Source organism: Lucilia sericata, unplaced genomic scaffold (assembly GCF_015586225.1).
Source record: "Lucilia sericata isolate MDLA Ls3-8-SP2 unplaced genomic scaffold, ASM1558622v1 Contig000112F_arrow, whole genome shotgun sequence".
Taxonomy (NCBI): Eukaryota; Metazoa; Arthropoda; class Insecta; order Diptera; family Calliphoridae; genus Lucilia; species Lucilia sericata.
The window spans coordinates 164137-179367 of record NW_023994144.1 but is presented as its reverse complement, the minus strand read 5'-3'; the positions used below and the strand labels follow the sequence as shown (position 1 = coordinate 179367).

Genomic DNA, 15231 nt, shown 5'->3' with positions numbered 1-15231 from the left:
ATTCGCCCTGAAACTTTTCTGAGCAACTGAAATAAGGGTTGTTTTGAAACACTCGCAAACAGAAAACAGCCAACAAGAGAAACAGTTTATCATTGTGTTCCTATAGCTTTGACGTGTTTCAGTTCCAGTTGTTGTATGGCTAGAAGAGCTGATGTGGTGCTGTCTTTGTCGGAGGACTATATAAGGGCTGACAGTAACCGTTGGTGTTTTCATTAACCTCCAAGGGTTGCTTACGTTCGGTTCGCATTTCTATACTCTCTTTCTTATATAATATTCTCTTTGAACGGATCCTTAAGTTTAAACTTTTTTCACCTTTAACTTTCAATCATACAATACAACTAACTTTACTTTCTATTTCCACAAATTTACAACTTTTAAATTTAAAACTACGTTACAAATTTATATTATTTTAATTCACAAAAACAAATTGAATTAAAAATATTAAACATAAAAAAACAAAGTGTAATCGCAAAAGAAAAGTAAATGTTTAACAAAAACTTCCGGCCTTGTTTAAGAGTGTTGATTTTATTGTATAAAACTTAAAAATAAAAATAAGGTTTTTAAATTAAAGCAATTATAAATTTGCTTCCGGAGACTCTATAAATCTAAAAGCTGAAAACCTCGAAAAAATAAACGATAAAAGAAAACTATAAAAATCAATAATGTTGCAATGCATTCTTTCAGTGGCAACACAATAACACAATTTTGTTTTTAAAGAAACTATTTTATTTTAAAGTGAAGAACTATAATAAACAAACCCCAAGAAAATGAAAACATAAAAGTCTAAACATAAAAATAGATTTCGACGAGCCCTTAACTTTTTTTATAACAAAATCTCTACAACGAAAATATATAAAACTACATCTGCATTAAGTTAACAACAAAAGTCAACAACAATAATAATCAAAAAAACAAAAATATTAATCTGCCTAATGAATTAACAACATTATTTTTTTACTTCGTTATAAATATTATTTATCTGTAATAAAAAACTTTTGCTCGTGCGGAAATTTAAAAACTAAAACTTATTTTCCCTAATCTCCTATAAACTCCACTATTACAAAAAAAACAACAAGAAAATCTTCCGCTTCCTTTTTAATTTTATTTCAAAATACTCGGAGTACTTAAAAGAAAATGCCACGCTGTTTAATGGCTAAGAAATGGAAGGCCTATCCCTGGCCCGACAGGTCCGAGGATAAAACTAATAATTCATCAGCTGCACCTACACAAGTAGCATCATCTTCACCTAGTTCCACAACACCGGAACTAAGCATACAGTTAATACCAAAGAAGGATATTGAAACAAAATCTCGTCGATCGACCATCGATGAAGATGAAGAAATCGATGTTGTGGGTGATAATATTTTGGTAAATGCCACAGCAAATACAACTACTACTGCTTCTGCTACGGTCATTATTAAATCTAGTGATTTAAAATTGTCAAATACGCAAACCACTACAAATAATTCAACATCTACCGCTGCAACTCCCTCCACATTATCAACGACGACATCCTCAACATCATCAGCATCCACTTCGTCGTCATCAAAATCGTCTACTACAGCAACGTGTTGGGGACCCTCATCTCCAACGGCTGGAGCTACAGCTCCTAGTCCTCCTCCACATTCACCAGAAGCAGCTACACGTGGTACCACTAATTTATATAATGGTGAGTTTAAACTTCTTCCAACAATTTTTTGAACAGTTTAAGAAATGTTATACAAAGGGCAAAGGCTAAAATTTGATATTTTATGAATGTGGTTGATAAAATAGGATAAATTACCCAAATTTTTACGAGTTTTATTGAAGGATATATTCAAAAGGTAGTTTATTCATTTCTATCATAAAACCAATATTATGATTTTTCTAAAAAAATCTTTGAACTTGGTTGTAAAAAACTTTAAATGACCAACAAAAAAAGTAATATAATCATTGCGAACGTAGCTTTAAACTTAACTATGATTATTGGAAACAATTTTTGTTTAAGTTTTATATAATTCTTACTTTTTATATGCAAAATATACTAGTTTGCCCCTTATTTTTATCCTAAATTGTTTTTATTGATTTCAATGGTTTATTTTTAACAACATGTAATTATTAATTCAAAAAATATACATACATATGTATGTATTCAAAATTAAATATTTAAAAAGTTTTCATTTTTCGCCTGTTAAATCCTATGTATATCGGTTGTTTTTATTGTTAATGATAATTATAAGTATAAATTTCTAAAATCAATAATTCATATTAATGACTGTGTGCGATGGGTTTTACGTTCAAAACAAATATTAATAATAACAATAATAAAAAATAGTAGCAGCAGTAATAATATTAAGGCGATTCTTTCTATGGCTAAGTTAATTACAATGAAATGGCCTTAGGTTAAAAACCAACATAACCAGAAGCAGAAAAGAAACAGCTACTGTCTTGAAAGTGTAACCAACATTAAAATCAAACAATGTGTATTATGTGTGTTTGCGTGTTGGTGTAAAGTTTAGAAACTAGGCAACCTCTAACACAAATACAACCTCTTAAACTAACACAAATACATTTATACATACAATTCAACTTAAAGTCATTAACAAGAAAGAGGACTCTTAAGTACTATCCAACAGAAACCACTAAATATATAACCATAAAAAGGATCTACTAAAATTACCTAAAAAATGTACAGAGAAAGTCATTAAGCTTGAAAAAATTTAAAAGAAAATTTTTTGCCCAACTTGTTCACTAGAAAAAAATTTACACCTGATTAAAGTTAAATATATTGATATTTTGTTCAGTGGATAAGTAATTGCTAGTAGTTGTATAAAAACACACTGAAAATTTTTTAATATTAAATTTAATTTCCCAATATTTGTTTCTTTACTTATGATCTTAAATATTGAATTGGAAGTTTCCGACAATTATTTTTTTTTTTTGAAATATTTAGTAATAACATATTTTAAAATTTTGTTTTTTACTTTGACTTTGAAACGTAATTTAACTATGTACTTCTATTTTGAATCTTATTCCTGCTTTATTATTTTCTAAGTAATTGATTTCCATCTGTAAGTTGTCGTGTTTTATTGTTTGACTTAATTTTCATTCTGATCAACTGTTATTTTTATTACTGTCTCAGAAAAACACGCATTTCCGTTTCCATTTTCAACAATTTAGGAAAAAAATTTAAATTTCTGCAATATATGTATATATTTTTTTCCAGTGAGTTTATACAAATTGCTACTTGTGTGCGGAGAGAGATTTCTTTTATTTAGTTGTTTAAACCTTCGAGGCTTTTAAAATTTATTTCCTAGAAAAAAGTTTTCTAAAGGTTTTTTTCATATAATTGTTTTAAATAAAAATTTTTGTAAAATATTTAGGCAATCTTATGATTTTTTTGCTGCAAAACAGAAAAAATATGTTTTCAATTTAGTCAATGACTTTTGACTGAAGCGACATAAGAGTGTGTGCCAAGAGCCACCCTAACCCTTTCAAAGGATTCATAAATAAAAATCTTCCTCCATATGACGGAAAAGGCTAAAAAGGGAAAACTTTAGTGAATTTAAGCGTAATAATACCGTCGCAAACAAATCAACTGTTAATAGGATATACAAACAACTGACACAAACATGTACTTCCAAACATATTTTTTTAACAGGAAATAAAGGAAAAACAACAAGAAGAACGCTGTAATGCGTTGTCAGCATGTTGCTTCTACAGACATGTGTATGTGTGCGAATTTTTCGTCACTAGAGGGGTTGTATTTGTAGTAGTAGATTTTTTTTACCAAAAATGCTAGAATGAGGACAACAATTTTGAGCCAACCCGACTGGGTGTTGGGTGTTTGAATTTCAAGTGCTGTATTACGTTGCTACGTCTGTTATGCTCGAATGAATGAATAAATGGTTGTATGTTGGTTGTTTTGACTGAATACTAGACAGTCTAACTTGTCGTTGTAGTCGTCGTCAACTCTTTCGCATTTCACATGTACTTATTTTTTTGTTCTTATTACATCCGTAGATTTATTTTATTTTCTTAGCATTATTTCTTATTGCTACACGTACATATACCTTAGTACATACATACATATGTATGTATATATTTTTCCTTTTATGTTGTAGCCATACACATCACGTGAATACTTGTACATAAACATTTTTATTTACATATAGAATTTCCTAAGTAAATATGTATTGTATTTATACATACTTAAATGTTTTTCTACATACAAGTTTTTTTTTGCATTTCACTATTATGTTTTTCTATGTTGTGTTGAAAGACCCCAAGGTCTTCAAACGATTCATTCTTGTTGTTGTTTATTTTTTAAATAAAACCTTAAGTATTTAAGTAAGAAAAATATAAAAGATATTTAATCAAAAGTCATTTAAGATTAATTTTTAATATTTATGCTGTATATTACTAACAGTAGGCAAAGTTTGAATTAAATAATATTATAATTGGTTAAGAATTTTAAGTAATAAATCAACAGATATACATATATACATATGTACATACATATGTAAATACCATTCTAGTTTTTAAATATTTATTTTAAATTTTGTACTTGTCGGTTTCAACATTTTACAGTGACCAACCCTGGTTTTATAAAATCGTAGACACAATATAGTACCCTCTTAAAGTCATAAATTTTAAACCAAATATTTCTGTGTTGCAAACTAACAACATAAAAGTACATTTTTTATTTTTTTATCTTAAAATCATTTTTTAATATATGTATGTATGTATGTATTTCACCCACCATACTGTTCTCACCAAAAACTATTTAATTTCTGCAACAGGGCCTGTTGGTATATGGTATAGGAAAAGTTAATATGACCTAGAATGTGACACATGTCACAGGCATAAATCTTTATAACAACCCTTTCGTGATGCAAGTGCTTAATTAAAGCAACGACTATTATGGCAATGAAATAAAACAAAAAATCTAAAGGAGATTAAAGTTTTGTATACTTAAGAAAAAAATATTTTAAAGTTAAGAGTAAACAATTAGCTAGGTTATTATTAATTTCTATTCTATTTTCTAATATTTTTAAAAATGCTTGATATTATTCTGATGCCAGTTGCTTGTTTTAATCATAGTACCAGTCATTTTGACCTTAAAATTTACAAAGATTGTGTGTTTTATGACCAAATATTTCATTTAATTCATCATTATACTTATTCTACGAAATTACAAAAAAAAAAAAAAAAACAGAGGAATCCTAACATTATAACCCCAAATAAATAAATTTATGGGTACTATATACACACATACATAAATGTATAAATATGTATAATGGAATACTAGAAATACGCATTGACACATTGAGGAAAGGAACTTTGTGTTTGCATCCGTTAAAAGTTTCATGACAAAAGTTAGGCTTGTGTTAAGAAGAATAACAACAACAGCTATAATAAGAACAAAAAAAAAAAACAAGTGTCGAGGGACATTTGTGTAACCACTTTTACATTTAAGGAGTTTTTAGCCAAACTTTAGTCTTTTTTATTTATTTATTTTATCTTTTTTTTTTTGACTGACTAACTGTCGCACTTAGTCTCCAGCCGTGTGTTTAGTTGCCACAGTCTTTTTTGTATGTAGTACAACTGCAATGCGACATTTTTAATGTTTCGATTTCTTATGCTTTGTTTCGTTGCTGCTGCTGAAGTGAGTTATGTGCAGCAAGCCCCTTTAGAAAATATTGTTCAGTTTCCGGCTCCCCCTTATTACAGCGTGGGTATTTGTATTATATTTTTATTTTGTCTCTTGCTTTTGCATTTATAATGCTGTGTTGATATTATGTACGTTTTACAAAATTGCTTGTTACACTATTTCTCCCATTTAAGTTTATTTTTATATTACTTTTGTGGGTCTAAAACTGGGAAAAATAAACTTCACGCTGCTAATTCAAAACGTTTCCAACTTGTTGGTATTCAAGTGCATTTTAATATAGAAATATTTATATAAAAGAAGCTTCTTGGGTTTCAGGCAAAATGGTTGTATGCTTGTTTACGAACATCTGGCATAAAAAGAATATCGAGGGACTATGTATATTTAAAAGTCACTATCTCTCATTTTTATTTTGATGGCAAACAATCCCAAATCCTTAATATACATTTCAACGAAAAAATCCTATTTTTGGCAATTTTAAAGCATTCTGAAATTTTCTATCTTAAAATTTTTTTTTTGGAGATGCTGAAAAAATTCCATTAAAATATCATATTGTCGTGTTTTTTAAAAAATTTGTTTCTTTTCCGCCATCAAATTGCATAAAAGTTGCATGATATTAAATCAAAATACATTTTTTATATTTCTAAGGAAAACTCTCTATATTTTGGTTGTATGAAATTTTTTTTGGAAAAAATACTATAAAACTTAAAAAATACTGGAAAACTTAACTAGAAAATATTGTGTTTTTGAGATAGATACTATTGAATATAGTCCCTCGATTTGTGTTAGTATTTCAACAAATAATTTCCTTTTTTAATATTCAGCATGTCCTTTTTTCTTTTTAGGTTATAATCATGATATTTCGCCTCTACATTATACCGCGTACCTGCCTCGTTTGGAAAACGAAGTTACCGTTATAACAAGCACCTCAAATTTACATCAACAACAAGTCCCCCCTCATCCTTACAACTATCAAACGCCTCCGCCCTCGAACACATCGTCACCTTCATCGTCGCCCTCGACACGCAGTAGCAGTTTATCTTCGCCGAGTGAACGTTTAAGTCCGCCCATAATACGCATTAAAACCGAAATAGCTTTTAACGATGACATCGAAGGGAGTAGTACCGAGTCGCGCAAATGCTATACGAGTACGGGGGCCGCACTGTCATTGCCCCCTAAGAAGAAAGATATTTATCGGCCATATTCGCTGGATGATAGACCATCAAATGAACGCTTGCGTTTACGACAACCGGCAGAGGAAGATTTACATGCAGCTCATGCTATATTGGATCTTAGCGCATCCACTGCGTTTCATCCACCCACACAGCCTCATCAGTTGCAGCAACAGTCACCAGCACAACATCATTTAACTCACCAGCCTTTACATCCTTTGCATCATATAACCCATGCTATTCAGTTGCAACAACAGCAGCAGCAACAACAACAACATCATCATCTGCCTGCCCATCACCAATTGCAGGATGTAACACTCTCTGTAGCCACAAATACACCCTCCATAGCAGATTTGGCTTTGGCGGCTAGTGTAGCGAATGAGCATCGACCCCGGTCTAATTCTTCCATGCACAGTTTACAAAGTAACTCCGATAGTGAAAGGAATCCCAGTTCGCCGGGTGGCAGTGTACAAAATGAAAACAACAACACAACCAATCAATTTCCTAAAAATTCTGTTGGTGCCTCTGTAAAAACTGTAGCCTACACCTATGAGGCGTTCTTTGTAAGTGATGGTCGATCGAAACGCAAAAACATTACTGATCCTCAGGCGGTACTGCAGCAGGAACAACAAAAGGCGAAATATACCTGCAGTGAATGTGGTAAACAATATGCCACTTCAAGCAATCTATCGCGCCACAAGCAAACACATCGTTCATTAGACTCACAGTCCGCCAAAAAGTGTCACACCTGTGGCAAAGCTTACGTGTCGATGCCAGCCTTAGCCATGCATGTACTAACGCACAAACTTTCTCACAGTTGTGGTGTATGTGGCAAATTGTTTTCGCGTCCCTGGCTATTGCAAGGCCATTTGAGATCTCACACGGGCGAGAAACCCTACGGTTGTGCTCATTGTGGAAAAGCCTTTGCGGATCGTTCCAATTTAAGAGCTCATATGCAAACACATTCGATAGACAAGAACTTTGAGTGTAAACGCTGCCATAAATCTTTCGCTTTGAAATCGTACCTCAATAAGCATTTGGAATCGGCCTGTCTCAAGGATGAGGCAGACATGCAATTCGATAGTACCAGTGATAGTGGTGGCATGACATCTCCTACTCCCACTGAGGACTACAATATTCCTAGTTACTCACAACAAGCACAAAATGGTTTTAAAATAAGTCACATACCCCAGCCAGTACCAGCTGCGGCCGTAGTCAAAGTAGAGGCCACATTTGCGGGTTAAACATTAATACAACAACAAACATATTGTAAGTAGTTTTTAAAGAAAGTCTAATCTAATCTAAAGAAAAATATTAAAAATGCATTAAGACTCATTCAATATTAAAAGTACACGAAAAAAGTTACGATTTTGTTTAACAAAAATTTGTAATAATTTATTATTGAAAAAAGGACAATATTTATATAGACAAAGCAAATACAAACATTCATCCAGATATTAATTTTTATATACTTATAGTTTTAGTTCAATATAAATTAAGAAAAATTAGTTCTACACTTATTAAATACTAATTTAATTATTTATTTAATTTAAAATTAGTTTATAATTTGTAACACATTTAATAACACAAGACATCATAATACGTCCATTTCATTTTAAGCAAAACTCACAAACTTAAGAGCTGTTTGGAGCTCTTGAATCAAGGAAAAGCAATCTCATAAAAAAGACTCTTAAAAAAGCAATCTTTTAGAATCTCTAACGACTTAAAAGCAATCTCTATTTATAGTGTATCTAGTCATTACATTCACTCACCACACAACTCTTTACTCACCCTCATTATCACTTTAATTATCATCAATCTCATCTTACTTTTAAGTACATCAAAATACTCTCTTTCACATTTCATTCTACATGAAAAAATCTTAAGAAAATCTTTTTCTCTCCAGCAACAAGAAAAGTATTCTTAAAAATTACAACAACGAATATTGAAATTGTGAAATCTGAAATATTAAATCAACGAAAAGCAAATGTTTCTCAAACAACGAATTAGGCCATAAGTCCAAAAAACCAAAAGAATTTACTCTAAATATAGCAATATTAGAAAATAAAAGTTAAGCATTTAAAGTTAGAAAAGAACAAAAAACATCGAAGACCTATAAAACATCCCCAAAAGCAATACAGTTAATTTTTCAATACAATATACATACAATTTAAATATAGCAAAATATCTGCAATAAACAATTCAGTCAATTACTTGTGTCATTTAAAAAAAAAAATTACAATTATTAGAATCTTCTTCTTAATTTAAGTTTGAGTTGCATTTTATTTCAATATACAAGTATTTTTGTTTTCTCTTATTGTATATAACTAGTCAATTATAATTTTAAACCAATTATAAACCCAGTTTTCGAAACCAAAATTTTCTTTTTTAGCAAAATGAAACAAATAGATAAAAAAATTACTAGTCGCTGTGGAACAGCAGTAATTTATGTTGTTAACAATAATAAATATGCTCCAAAACTTCTCATCAAACATTCCGAGTTAAATTTAAGAGTAAATTACCAGTGTAATTTCTAGTCTTAAAACAATGCTGTTGTCTAGTTTTATAAATCTTTAACATTAAGACCTTCGTACTTTCGTTATTGTCTTTCTTTTAATATCGACCTATCTTTATATTTTCTCTTCTTTAAGCAATCTCTACACTTCCTCCATTTATTTACGTCTTACAAGTCTGTCTTAACATTAACTCTAGTCTTAATTTTTTTTAACGATTTTTGATCTCAAATTACTCTATTTTTAGATTTTAAATTTTAGTTTAAATTTACTTTAAAAAATACTGTAAAATTGTATTGATATACTAAGCATGCCCGAGGAACAATGTTATTGGGAATATGACGTAGGCACAAGTCTCAAATGATGCGCATTTTTGTACTGAACTGGAAAAATAAAAAATATATATATTTTTGAAATTGTTCTGAGATCCCTACCAGCGATTTGAAATCCTAATCTCAGTACAAATTATCAAAAAACTGTTTCAAAATTTTACTAATTTTAAGCTCAAGCGAGGAAAATAATCATTAGTTTATTTTATTGTACTGACTTATAGTACATTATGAGAGGCATATGATATAAAAAAAGTCGTTAAAGGAGCAAATAAAACGCCAAATAATTTTGTAAATATTTTTATAGTAATAAGCTAAAAAATATGAAAATTTCGACACATATATTTTCCCGTTAGAGAACTGTGCCTACAAAAAAGTTATCCACGGAACAACTGTATTTTATATATAACCGAATTTGATATCCATTCATTTACTTACTACCTTTCAGTTCCTCTCTCATAATGGGCTTTCATACTTTAATTTATTATTTAACTAAATTTCAATTTCATTTGAATTTTAAACAAAACAACAAAAAATTGTTTACTAGTTCAATTAGGTGGAACCAATGTTTTTTTTTAGTAAAAAATGGCGGCCACACAGTGGGATAAGGGTGCAATAAATAAATATTAATAAAATCCAACAATTTTGGCTATAATATAATTAAATTTTGATGAAAATAATAAAGCAAACTTTTAAAATAATAAATTGTAATATTGATTTTCTTGTATATATTAACTCTAAAATTTACTCTTAGATAAATTTCGTTATTTTTTTACAATTTCTTTCTCATCTTCTATCATTCTAATTATTTCTGTTATCTATTTACCTATTTCTATCGATATCGTTTAATTTTATAAACAAAACAAAAATAAATTTAGACGTAAGATTTAACTCTTAATTAAAACTGCGAAAGAGGAAACACAAACACAGTCTTAAAAGTGTTAACTCTTTTACACTCTCTCTAAACAGTTTTGACTCTCTCTATAATTTATGTTCTTGTACAAAATTGTGTCAATTAAATGTGTAAAAAATTGAACAAAGTTTTTTGACTTTGTTAAAAATAAATATAATTTAGTTTTTAAAAATAGTTTTTAGGCAAATATCCGGCCCCAAATCTCTCCTTCAAATTGAAGAACAAAAAATGCAAGCCTGACTAGAAACCTTTAGGTGAAAACGTTAGGTATTCTGAGTGACATTCTTTACTTAAGCACAGTATTTTAAACGGATAGTTGTAAAATTAAAATGTTTTTTTTTTACTCCCTTCATCCTCTCTTAGTCATGTCAATAGCAATTAAACTATTTTTTAGAAAAGTCCTTTGAGATTTCACAGGAATAGTCGAGTGTTCTCTAGTCACTAGAACCCCTAGCGTAAATGCCTTTGGTTTTATTTATGGAAATCTCTTATTATTATTACCAAGAGGATATTATAATTTTTAATAAAAATCAGCTTTTAAGGCGGATCTCAAACACATTTTAAAACCATAATTTAAATAGGGTTAGGAGATTATTTAAAAATATCTCTCCAAACATACAGCCAGCATAACCAAAACTAATAACTAATTTAAGTTTTATTTATTTAAACTAGGCTTAAACTCCTTAAATATATTTAATTAAAACTCGGCTAAAGTACCAAAGCAATACTCAAATAAAAATTATACAACAATTTATCGAATTGTTGTTTATAACTCTAAATGCAAAAAATATAAGAAATTTTAAATAATTACCAAAATTTATTATACATATAACTCCCTAAGGTTAATTTAAAAGCAATTATTTCAATACTATTTATTAAAACAAGTGTAAATAATTAGAATTTTAAAAAATAATGAAGTTGTAAATAAATTGTAATTGCAAAATTAAAAAAAAATAACGTTTAAAATAAATAAACCAAACAACGAATAAAATTACAAACATTTTTGTTTGTCATTTTACTAAGAATCTTTAATAAATTTATAGAAAATTAACAATAATTTGTGTAATTTTAAAAGCAAAATTTTACCTTTCATTTAAAATTACTATGTATTATTTTATTATTAATCGCACTTTTAAACTTATTATTACATTAAAAAAATATAAAAAAATCAATTAAAACAATATACATACTTGTATAGTTAAAGTATTTATAAATTTATTATTATTATCATCATGATTATTATGAACATAAATTATTATTCATTACAAATGAACAAAAATATACAATAGAAACCACTAAATTTGCGTAAAAACATTTATATACATTTATAATTATTAATAATATTATTGTAGACACACATGTATTTATTTAAAAATTTAATAGTTATTGACTTAAGAGTAACACACAAAAAATATAAACAAATGATTATTATATATAAAAATACATACTGAATAATTATGAACACAAAAAAATTGAAAAAAAAACACCATTTTGTTTTATTTGATTATTAGTTTTCTCAGCATTTTATTATTTTTCATCGAAAGAAAATACTTTCTTTTTCTTTTGAATGTTCCCGTGAAAGCCAACGTTGAATCCATCATGACGGGGTTTATTTTTAAACTTTATGACAATTATTTGGAAAAATATTATTTTTCAATAATTTTTTCATGGTTTATTTCATGTTATTTCGTCTTGAACGGTTAAATACCCAGCAAAAATTTCATTGAGTTAAAAAGAGGATAAATCCAGTTTTCACTACTTACACACGGCATTTTAACTCATTTTATTAGAGTGCTCGCTAACAAATATGGACTTACGGGTACGAACTTGAGATATAGTATTTGTTATTGTGTAAATAAAAAATTTTTTGAGTGCTTACAAGTCATTACCAAGTTTTAGCTGGGTTCTATTTTATTTTATAGATGAAATATTACATACTTCTATTGAATTGAGAGATATTAACCTTAAATAATTAATAATAAAACATAAATAAAGCAAAAGAGCGATAAATTTTGCTAAGCTATATTATTAACAGAAATCTTCACTTTTTTGTAAATTCAAAAATAGAGAACCCATCATTCCAAAATATAATTAAATGATTGCCAAAGAGTTAAAATAAATTCCGCATGTTTATACAAATTAGAGAAAAAATTTGCAGATTCTAGAATGCAATATTTTTATATGTATAATTCTAACGTTTTTTTATTATATAATTTATTCATATTTTTCATAAATATTTTTAATTTATAAAAGGTTTATAAAACAAAATTTACATACAAAATTTGATTTATAAACCGTTTATAAAATAAAATGTTATTTATGAAGAATGAGGTTTAATGTTTTAATTTTAATTTGGCCAAATTTAAAAAGCCAGCGAAACCAATTTTTGCTTGTTTTTTCACCTTGCAAAAACTTGAAAATTTTAATATTTCTTTAAGTGCGGTGAAAGGAACAAAATTTATTTGATTTTACAACTTCTTGAAGACAACTTTAGTTTAATCTAGAAGCAATACATGCTATATATGTATGTATGTGTGAAGAAGGCTTTTTCACTAAAAATCGCTTTTTCAGGCTGATCAAAAAATGGAGTCAAAAATTCTAAACTATAAATTAAAAGTTTGATTTAGTTGCCAGATTCAACTTAAATTATTTTTTCTTCTTTTGATTTAATAAAAATTCGATTAATTAAAGAAAAAAGTACCTAAAATAATGATTAAGTCAAATTCTTAACATAACATTAAAAAATAAAAACGAATAAACTATTAAAATAAATAATTACAAAACTTAGAATATAAGTGCGTTCTACGGCAGAACGGCATTGACTGGGCGGGACAGTTTTTTTAGGAACGTAATTTGTTACTGATCAAATCTAAAATTAAAGCTTAATTATTAAGATGAGTAAGATTAAATGGACGAATCGAAATTGAAATAGTCTATATGAACACCGAAATTTATTGTTACGATCAATCCAAAAATGCCCATGATTAATAATGTGATAAAAATTGTTACAACGAATTAAATAAGTATTTTTAACCTGCAACGAATTATATTAACAACGAATTTTAAAAGCAATTAAACAAACAAGCAATAATTACAAAGAGAAACTAGTAATAATTTTAAAATGAAATTTCCTGTTAATGACTTTTTAGCAAAAAAATTAAACCAATTAGTAATGCTCAACAAATAATTAGGTTATACAATATAAGGTCCTTATTATCGAGAGGTAATCGTAAAATTGCTAATGATAATATGAAAAAAAAACTTTTTCGACCAGTTCTATGATAGAGAAATATAGCCGAACGTATCAAAAAGCAATAAAACGTATTTATAAGTCAATCAAATTTCAAATAGAAATATGAGAATCTCTTTTAACTATTAGCAATATGAAAAACAACGAAAATTTTTTAAAATCAACATGTAAATTCTAAGCAATTGTATAAAAAAGCAAACACTTTTAGCAAAAAAACTATTATTAAAATAAATTAATTAAAATTAATCATCATCATTATCATCCTACGCACTCACTACAACAAAAAGTTCACCGCAACTTTAACACCCTAAATAGATATTGAATTCATCATAATTGAATTTTGTTTATATGCCCTTCATCACAGTACAAGAAAATTGAAACTTTTAAAAGATTACAGTCAAACAATACATATGTTGATTTCAATTCACCTGCTGTTTATTATTTAAATTAAAAAACAAAATCATAAAACGAACTGCAATGAAAAATAAAGTGATTTTGAAAATTATTTTGAAGTGATGAAGGGTACATACATATATACATACATATGTACTAAACACAACTCACGATACATCAACGTTTTTGAAATGTATTTGTTATAAGTTATTTTTGATTCATTATTTTTAACCCTCTTTTTAACACACTTCATTTTTTAATTTTATTTATGTTTGACGTTTAAACAAAATCGTAACTACTTAGTTGAGTAGTATTATTCAGTAAAACAACAAGAAAAAATAATAATAAAATAAAAAAAAAAAACTTATACATATATACAAACATGCAATTATTTATATTTATTATTTATTGATAAAAGAAAAACAAAAAATTGTTGAATGCAGCATTGTAAAAAATTGTAATTATGAATGAACAAAATTAAAATAAAATAAATTTCACAAATTTATATACATACATCGAATAAATAATAAAAAAAATTAAAAGTATAAACAAAAAATATAAAAAGTCATACAAATTTGTTTTGCAATTATTTAATTGAAGTTATTTGGAGGGGTTTATTCGTTTCTTCCCCATTAAAATACTTTGTATACATTTGAGTATTTATGGAATATATAAACGTAATGCATACACATATACATACATATGTAAGCGATTCGTATTGCTGTACTACAGGAAAAAATATTTTTTTGAAACAGTCCGGTTGAAACCTGTGATCTCAGTATAACTTGTCAAAAAAGTTTGTTAAATCTTATTAAAATGGCTATTAATAATTTCCTAAGTTAGTGTTTATTACAAAAAAGTAATTCTAAAACTTTTTAGAGCATTTTTGGTTCCCAAAATTGCTTTTTGCGAATTACGATAAAATATAAAATTAGTTTTTTTTTGGTAATAGGTGCCAAAAATTTCGTTATTTCGTAAAGCCATTATAAAAAATATAATAATTTGTATGCA

At 27.8% G+C, this 15231-nt stretch overlaps 1 protein-coding gene across 1 annotated transcript; it reads left to right on the top strand.

The window, feature by feature from the left end:
• Positions 1–228: 228 nt before the first annotated feature.
• LOC119600389 (fez family zinc finger protein erm) lies at positions 229–11546 on the top strand. The gene is made up of 2 exons (XM_037950577.1): positions 229–1669; positions 6496–11546. The coding sequence occupies exons 1-2, from the start codon at positions 1135–1137 to the stop codon at positions 8064–8066; spliced, it is 2106 nt and encodes a 701-aa protein (XP_037806505.1). The 5' UTR covers positions 229–1134; the 3' UTR covers positions 8067–11546.
• Positions 11547–15231: the final 3685 nt, after the last annotated feature.